An 8,522-nucleotide genomic window follows, 5' to 3' on the forward strand; every position below is an offset into this window, starting at 1 on the left:
ATAAATATGAATCGAATAAGTGATAAATAAATGAATGTATAGAATTGTTTTGATATATTAAATTGGACACTGATGCATATCTGTTAAGAACTTGATGCTCTAATATAATGGAAGAGATGAAATATAAGATTGCTTTATTCATGCTCCCTCTGAAATTTATTTGATCTCATTGAATAAAATGTGCGTAGGGAATAAACGTTTGATCAAAAAAAAAATATATTAAACATCACATTGATGCCTCTCTGCAAAGCACTTGATGCTTTAATGGAGGAGGATGAGACGGATACGATGGACACATGACCCTTTTCTATTGGAACATTTGATACTAAAAGTAAATAGGTCCAACAACTTTGCATAATTAGTTTTATTTAAAAAAATTCCCTTTTAATTGTATTGATAAGCCATATGTATAAACAAAATTAGGGTTTAATATTTAGAAGATAGAATTGGTTTATATACTTTTAGAAATAATTTTCAAATTTTTATAAATGATTTAATATGATTAATTTTGAGTTTTTTTTTCATCACAAACTTAGTGTATTTATGAAATTGGTTATCATAAAGGTAAATTTGAAAAGTAGAAGTAAAATTTCCCCATTTTAAAGATATTTTCCAACTGTATATTTTAATTTTAAATATTTTTCCTTTTATTATTTATCTCGTTTGGAAAATTATAATGAAAAAAAGGAAAATAAAATTATAAATCTGATTAAAAACTGTTAAATCAAAACACTATTTAAATAATTGATGGTAGTTAGTTGTAATATTTTAATCTATTAACTTTAATTGTAGAAAGGGTATATATCCTTAACTTTTCGTAGAATTGTTAATATGGCCTATTTTCATTTATAATATCTGTAAAACTTTTTCTTCATTATCCATATCAAAGGAAAAAAAGGAAGTCGGCTAATCACCTAGTAGATCTGAGGCGGTTTGATTGCAAAAGCCCAATTAGTACTCAACTATTTAATGTCAACACAACCATTCTTTCTCTCACTATTCTTTATTCGCTCTGAAACAAAGGAGAGGTTGATTGAATCTTTTCTTCCTCGTTAATTTCGAACCCTAATCTCGAGGGAAGATGAGGAATATGGTTAAGGGAGGTGTGTGGAAGAACACGGAAGATGAGGTCCTCAAAGCCGCCATGATGAAGTACGGTAAGAACCAATGGGGTCGGATCTCGTCTCTCAGCGTCCGCAAGTCAGCCAAACAATGCAAAGCTCGCTGGAACGAGTGGCTCGATCCGTCTATCAAGAAAACCGAATGGACCGTCGAAGAAGATGAGAAGCTTCTACATCTCGCAAAGATTCTCCCTACTCAGTGGAGAACAATCGCTCCTGCCGTGGGGCGCACGCCATCTCAGTGCCTTGAGAGGTACGAAAAGCTTCTTGATGCATCATCATGCGGTAAAGGTTATGAAGCAGGGGGTGATCCAAGGAAATTACGTCCTGGTGAGATTGATCCTAATCCAGAATCAAAGCCTGCTCGTCCTGATCCAGTGGACATGGAAGATGATGAGATGGAGATGCTATCTGAAGCGAGGGCTAGATTGGCTAACACTAGGGGAAAGAAGGCTAAAAGAAAAGCTAGAGATAAGCAAATTCAGGAAGCTAGAAGTCTTGCTTCTCTTCAAAAGAGGAGGGAACTAAAAGCAGCTGGGATTGATGATGGGAAGCATAGGAACAGGAAGGGGAAGGGGATCGACTATAGTGCAGAGATTGCTTTTGAAAAGAGGGCACCCGCTGGATTTTATGACACTGCAGATGAAGATCGTCATGCTGACGACCATTGAAGAAGGCAAGATGTGGAAGCACAGTTACTTAAAACAAGATGAATGTTGTTGTTTCTGATTGTAACTTTGAATTGATGAAAGTTTTGACATGAATATGTTTTGTGTTAACAATTTCAGTTTGTTGATGTTTACTTTTATCTTGTTGACTTAAATATCTGAATTGAACTCGGTCTTCTTGTAAACTTGTCTTGGCAAGTATATGATCTTCAACTGTCATAGCTTTTCTACCTGTTATTTTGATGCATACGTTTGTTACATGTTTAGTGTAACAACAGCCAAAATATGGGTGTGGGAGAGAACGGTTCTCGTGGTGTGATTCTGAAAAGTTGGAAGATGAAGAACCTGCATTACGTTTTGGCTTGTGGGTGGAACAATATTGGTAAGGCCAACGGATTGAAAGACGGCGACAGCATCAGTCTTTAGTCTTTCAGATGCCGATGAATCCTCTGTTTTGGTTCTTGTTCCTCTTCCCATGTAACTAAGTAACTCTTCCTCTCCCCTCTTATAACTGTTCTTGAGATCTTATTACATGCGATTTTTGAAGTTTTTGGTTAGTTTACTGAATTCTAATTAACAAGATTATTAGGGAATTACTTGTTGGGTTTTATCTCTTTTGTAAGTTGTTTCTGATTCTTAACTATGGTTTGATATACGTTGACATGATTGTGTTTTTTTTGTTTTGGTTTTTTGCTAACAGTTTGTTTGTTTGATAGTTTCATTTATATGACATGAATGTTGATCTGAGAATTATCTGATTAACTCTGTCTTTTTGTATAAAAACAGAAGAAAAATACAAAACCAGGAACAAAAACTTGTTTCCAAGACATGTTTCTGTTTTGTCAAGTATATCTAATCTTTAAATTCACAACCAGAGTTGAATTCTGATTTTATACCGTGGAAGGGACAAAACCAAGAAAAATCTATCCTTACAAGAAACACCACACCAACATTAAGACATGATATCCAAAAAAGCTATTGTAGTATTGTCCAATCTACCATCAGAGATTTCCTTGATGAGTTCAGATGATAGAGATTTCACTAGCTCTATGAGTGTAGTGTATGTGAATCCATTTGGTAACTATCCCATTGTTCTTCATTTTCTAGAATAACGTGTTTGTTTCAGGCTCCACGCTTGTGAGGGAGAGAGACTAGTCTAGAAAATAAATCATAGGCTTCATCTACCTTATTACCTTTCACGTTCGATGGATGATGATGTTGTAAGCTATGAAGCACGGGGACGTCAAATTGATTGAGGTATCCGTACCGGAGACGTTTCCGGGACGGGGACACTTCGGGGACGGCACGGGGACACTTTAGAGACGGAACAGTTAATTATGGAAATTTTCAGAACATATTTGCTTTGCTATTATCCTCTTTTAAGCATATTCACTTACTTTTCTTCCAAATAAAAAATAAAAAGTAGAAGTTTATACTAGATTTTAAATTTATAACCTACTTTCTAATCTTTTAGTTTATTAGATAAGATTTACGGTGATATATTTTATTTTTCAATATTTTATTTTTAGTTTTGCCGTTTCCGTACCCGTATCTGTCCATGTATCCGTTTCGGTTTAAGTAGTAATATTCAAGTCAATTGTACTCTTTGCAATAACCTCAAACATTTCCCAATGCTTTTTTCGCATTAGAGCATCATTAACCCAAAATCTCATTTGGGTCTCTTAATGATTTTTAAGTATTAAATGTTACTTAAGAGACCTAGTTAAGAGACACCAATATTTTTGTCCTCCAATGGGAGTCTCTTATTTAGGAGTTCTTTAAAAAAAAAAAAAATTGTTTAATTAAAGATAAAATTGTTTAGAAAAATTGTTTACAAGATAGAATTTGTTTTAGATTTAGATGAATATTTTGAACTTGCGAAGGAAGAACATGAGAATGAGAAGGAAGAACAAAGGCTTCTTGTGAATACACTTTTATTTATACAAGTTTATGAATACACTTTCGTTACAAACAAGAAACACCACGATTCAACTAACATGCATTTCTGAAACAGTCTTGTATATGTGAGACTGTCCATGCTCGTAATTATGCATCAATAAGTAGTTTTCACAAAACTTGTAAGCTAAGAACCCAGCCAACAAAAAAAAAAAATTGCAACTGAATTTATTATTGGGAGCATATCAAAATCCAAGAGAGACATGTACTCATATACACACTGTCGTGGTTGGTTCTTTTGAGACAACGCATGAGATGGTTCCGGAGATGAGTCGTCCCGCTTTTGCTTGAACCGCTGAGTTTCTTGTTGCACTGAATGCAAACAGCGTAGCAGACATCAGCCTTTCTCACCCATTCAAAGTAGTTCCACACAACAGATGTCAATCTCTTTGATTTATGCAGGATGATCTCATTTGATTCATCCATCACACCAGCAAAACTCTCTCCTGCACCCAAAAAAATCACTACCCATTAATTAAAACAACAAACTTTAGACTCAAAAACAAAACACTTTATATCGTTCACACGATGACAATGGCATGATGAGAGATACAAAGATCATCCTAAAGAAAATAAACCCAATCATCATCATCATCATCATCATCATCAGCATTATACAATCATATCAAACCCAAAAAAATCATCATTCACAAAACTCACTGATGAACCAAAAATCACTAGTCATTGATAAAAGCAACATACTTTAAAATGGAAAACGAACACTTTATTGTTTCTTCACAATTACAATGGCATGGTGAGAGCTGCAAAGATCATGATCATAAAGAAACTAGACCCCATCATCATCATCATCACAATTATACAATTATATCAAATCCAAACACATCATCATCATAACAAAAAGTTACTGCAAAAAGAGATAAAATTATGCCATAATGAGACAGTTAGACCTATAAATTCGGACCCTTTACACTGGAGTAAGAAACCCTTTTGAGATTTGCTAACAACACAGAGTTTTTTTTCATATGAAGAGAGTGAGAGACGAAACAGAGGAAATGTTTGAAATTGGTTTACCTTTTGTTTATAAAAGAAAAAGGGCTTTCAGAATCTGTGAAGAGTCGGAGGATCCGAAGAGTTTGTTTTTAAGGGTTACCGGTGGGAAGAAGCTGGATCGAAGAAACATCAGATCCGATGGGGCGATTCTGCCTGGGTTATAACGAATCGAGCCATCGACAGAGATGAGTGTAGCAGCGACGACGATTTGGTGAACCCTGCAAACGGAATCAATCCGTTAAGAGAGAGAGAGAGAGAGAGAGAGAGAGAGAGAGAGAGAGAAGAGACGCTGAATGTCCAACACATGTCTAATTAAAGTACATAATTTTCTTTTTTTTTAATCCTAAAAACATTAAAAGCCCACCATAAAGAACGCGTTAATGATGTTCTTAGTGCATAGAGACCGTTAAGCCTGGTGTTATCAATTAGTCAATTACAATATTAGGGCACACACCATGATGAACGAATGAACAACAAAGATAAGTTTATTGACTTTCTTATTATAACTTCACTCTCTTGCAGTTTTGTTTACAACATGAGTTACATTATATAGAGTTGTAAACTAGGGTTTTAGCTTTGTCCTCCTTCGTCCTGTAGCAAAGCGTACCGGTTTTGGATCTTGACAGCCTGTGCTTGACCAGCTGGCTTGCCCTCTCCCATTTGCTTTTCCTTTCCGTTGCTCACTTTGGTCTTATCCTTACTAACGTTTTGTCTTGTGCAGGAAGAAGACCGTTGAAACTGAAGAGCAAAGCTCTGCGTTTTGTTCAAATCAGTGTTGGGCTTCGCAGGAGCTGGGCTTGACCCACTTGTGATAATAGGCCCCCTCAAACTTGGTGCATCGATTGTATCAACACCGAGTTTGCCTCGAAGAGAAGAAAACGCAGCTTGAGGAAGAGATTTGGTGAAGATGTCAGCGATCTGATGCTGATTTGAGATGTGTTTCACCTCGAGAGCTCCTAACGCAACCCTTTCCCTGACGTAATGATAGTCCAGCGCAAAGTGTTTGGTCCTCGAGTGAAATGAGGGATTTGCTGAAAGAAGAACCGTTGAGAGATTGTCGCAAAGCAGCAATGGTGTAGTCAGAAGAGGCAATCCGAGCTCCCGGACGATAGAACAAAGCCAGGTAATCTCAGATGCCGTCTCAGATAGAGTTCTATATTCACCTTCAGTAGAACTTTTAGATACTGTAGGTTGTTTCTTTGATGACCAAGAAATTAGATCTTCCCCAGAAACGTGCTATAACCCCTAGTAAATCTTCTTGTAGAGCTACATTCTGCCCAGTCACTATCGATGTAGGCAGTGAGGGTGAAGTCTGTTTCTTTGTGTAGAGAGATCCCCATTGTGATTGTGCCTTTAACGTATCTGATGATCCGTTTCAACAGGTGAAAATCAGAGACTGTTGGCGAGTGCATCTTCTAACAGACATAATTCACAGCAAATTGAATGTCTGGACGCGTCAGAGTCAGATACTGGAGCTTGCCAGCAAGACTTCTGAAGTAGGTAGGATGAGAGAACAGTTCAGACTTGTCTTCAACTCGATTCAGTTGATGTGGCAAAGGCGTAGGAATTGGTTCACAGTCTTTCATCCTTGCGACTGCAAGTAAGTCTTCTGCATACTTTTGCTGACATAAGAACAACCCTTTATCATGTGTCTGAACTTGAATTCCCAAAAAGTAGTGTAGCTTTCCCATATCAGTCATTCTGAACTCGCTGTTGAGTTGCTTAAGTAGATGATCAAGACTCTCTGAGCTGTTTCCTGTGATCACCATGTCGTCTACATATAGTAGAAGAATAATAATGTCTGTTTCCGTTTTGTAAACAAACAGGGATGGATCAGACTTGGAGCAGCAAAAACCAAAGTCAATCAGGAAGGTGCTGAACTTGTCGAACCACGCCCTCGGAGCTTGCTTCAAGCCGTAGATCGCTTTGTTCAATTTCCACACATGATGAGGATGCTCTTGATCAACAAAACCAGCAGGTTGCTTCATGAACACCTATTCTTGTAAATCACCGTGTAAGAATGCATTTTTGACATCCATTTGTCTTATTTCCCAATTCAATACCGTAGCCATGTGTAGAATTGTCCTTAATGATGCCATTCTAACCACAGGGCTGTAGGTTTCAAGATAATCAACCCCTTCTTCTTGCTCATTTCTTTTTGCAAACAGACGAGATCGAAGCTTCTTGAAACTTCCATCTGCATTCAACTTCACTCTATGCACCCATCTGTTTCCTAGGACGTGCATATCTTCAGACCGTGGAACCAGTGTAAAGGTATTAGTTTCTTTACATGATTCAAACTCATCTCCCATAGCATTTCTCCAACCTTCATGTTTTAACGCATCTGCTATAGTTCTTGGCTCTGGTATTGACACCTTTTGTGTGAGTAGAGCATAGCGAGGGTTAGGTTTGACAGTGCCCACTTACGACCTTGTGACCATTTGGTGTCTTTGTGGTGCAGGTGGAGATGGATGTGGTATAGGAGAATGACTTGGTTCCGGAGGAGGAGTTGGTGTAGAAGTAGATGAAGATGCCGAAGACACCTTGTTACTTGAAGCCGATGGAGACTGAGGAACAGACTGCAGAGGTGGGAAGTCAGATTCAGAGAACAGAGGAACAGATCCTTGATGAACCACTGATTCTGATACTGGAGCTTTTGTTTCCTTCTCTTGCTCTGCGGGTGATTGCGGAACAAAGCTCATTTGCCACGCCTTGAGAAGAGGAGTTAAGACTGATGGATGACTATGCTTGTAAGCATGTTCAAAAGGGAAATCAGTTTCATCAAACAGAACGTGGCGTGTGATGTAGACACGACCAGTTGGAGGGTAAATGCATCTATATCCCTTGTATCTGTCATTGTAGCCTAGGAATACGCACTTGAGAGATCTAGGATCAAACTTGTTGGTAGCATAGGCTCTGAGAGACGGGTAGCAAGCACAACCAAACGTTCTTAGAAAACTGTAGTTGACTGCTTTCCCAAACAGTTTTTGATAAGGAATCTGATTGTTTGGCAGGCTGCTTGTAGGGAGAAGATTGCTCAGGAAGGTTGCTGTGAAGAACTCTTCTACCCAATACTTCAGAGGCATCTTGCTATCAAACATCATTGACAACCCGAGCTCAGTGATGTGTCGATGCTTCCTTTCAGCCAGTCCGTTCTGCTGCGGCGTATGAGGACACAAGATTTGTTGTCTGATCCCATCTTTTTGCAAGTGAGAGAGAAATGCAGAACTGATAAATTCACCGCCTCCGTCACATTGAAAGGTACCAATTCCGCATCTTAATTGATTCTCTACTAAAGCTTGGAACTTGCAAAAGATTGTAAAGAAATCTGACTTGTATTTCATAGGATAGATCCAACAAAACCGTGACCAATGGTCAATAAAGATTACATAAAATCTGAAACCGTGAACAGATGTTGTTGGTGCAAACCCCCAGAGATCACAATGAATCTTCTCCAAAAGCCGAGAAGCAACATAACTAGAAGACTGAAAAGGTAAGCTACTGCTCTTGCCAAGTTGACATCACTGACACATCTTCTTGGTACTTGAGCTTATTTTGATGAGGTTGTTTGCAGAGAGATGTTGAAGAACTTGCTGATGAGGATGCCCGAGTCTTCTATGCCAAATAGCGTATGTAGCAGATTGCTGCCTAGAGGAGTATAGAGCTTTTATTTGCGGCTTGTTCCAACTCTATAAATACCATTAGCCCTTCTTCCCTTGGTAAGAACCTTCTTTGTAACCTTGTCCTTTATAGAAACTTCGACATT

General features: G+C 38.1%; 2 protein-coding genes across 2 annotated transcripts; one reads left to right on the forward strand and one right to left on the reverse strand.

The window, feature by feature from the left end:
* Window positions 1-1,081: 1,081 nt before the first annotated feature.
* On the forward strand, window positions 1,082-1,792 carry LOC106429095 (cell division cycle 5-like protein). Its single transcript, XM_013869837.1, has one exon. The coding sequence runs from the start codon at window positions 1,082-1,084 to the stop codon at window positions 1,790-1,792; it is 711 nt and encodes a 236-aa protein (XP_013725291.1).
* Window positions 1,793-6,144: 4,352 nt separating this feature from the next.
* LOC125593457 (uncharacterized mitochondrial protein AtMg00810-like) lies at window positions 6,145-7,051 on the reverse strand. The gene has a single exon (XM_048770114.1). It carries the CDS (start codon window positions 6,742-6,744, stop codon window positions 6,172-6,174), a length of 573 nt encoding a protein of 190 aa, XP_048626071.1. The 5' UTR covers window positions 6,745-7,051; the 3' UTR covers window positions 6,145-6,171.
* Window positions 7,052-8,522: the final 1,471 nt, after the last annotated feature.

This window comes from Brassica napus, chromosome C9 (assembly GCF_020379485.1).
Source record: "Brassica napus cultivar Da-Ae chromosome C9, Da-Ae, whole genome shotgun sequence".
NCBI classification, from domain to species: domain Eukaryota; kingdom Viridiplantae; phylum Streptophyta; class Magnoliopsida; order Brassicales; family Brassicaceae; genus Brassica; species Brassica napus.

Excerpts from the sequence above, each read along its gene's own strand:
- LOC125593457 (XM_048770114.1), bottom strand. The coding sequence starts at position 6,744 with ATGAAGCAACCTGCTGGTTTTGTTGATCAAGAGCATCCTCATCATGTG.
- LOC106429095 (XM_013869837.1), top strand. The coding sequence starts at position 1,082 with ATGAGGAATATGGTTAAGGGAGGTGTGTGGAAGAACACGGAAGATGAG.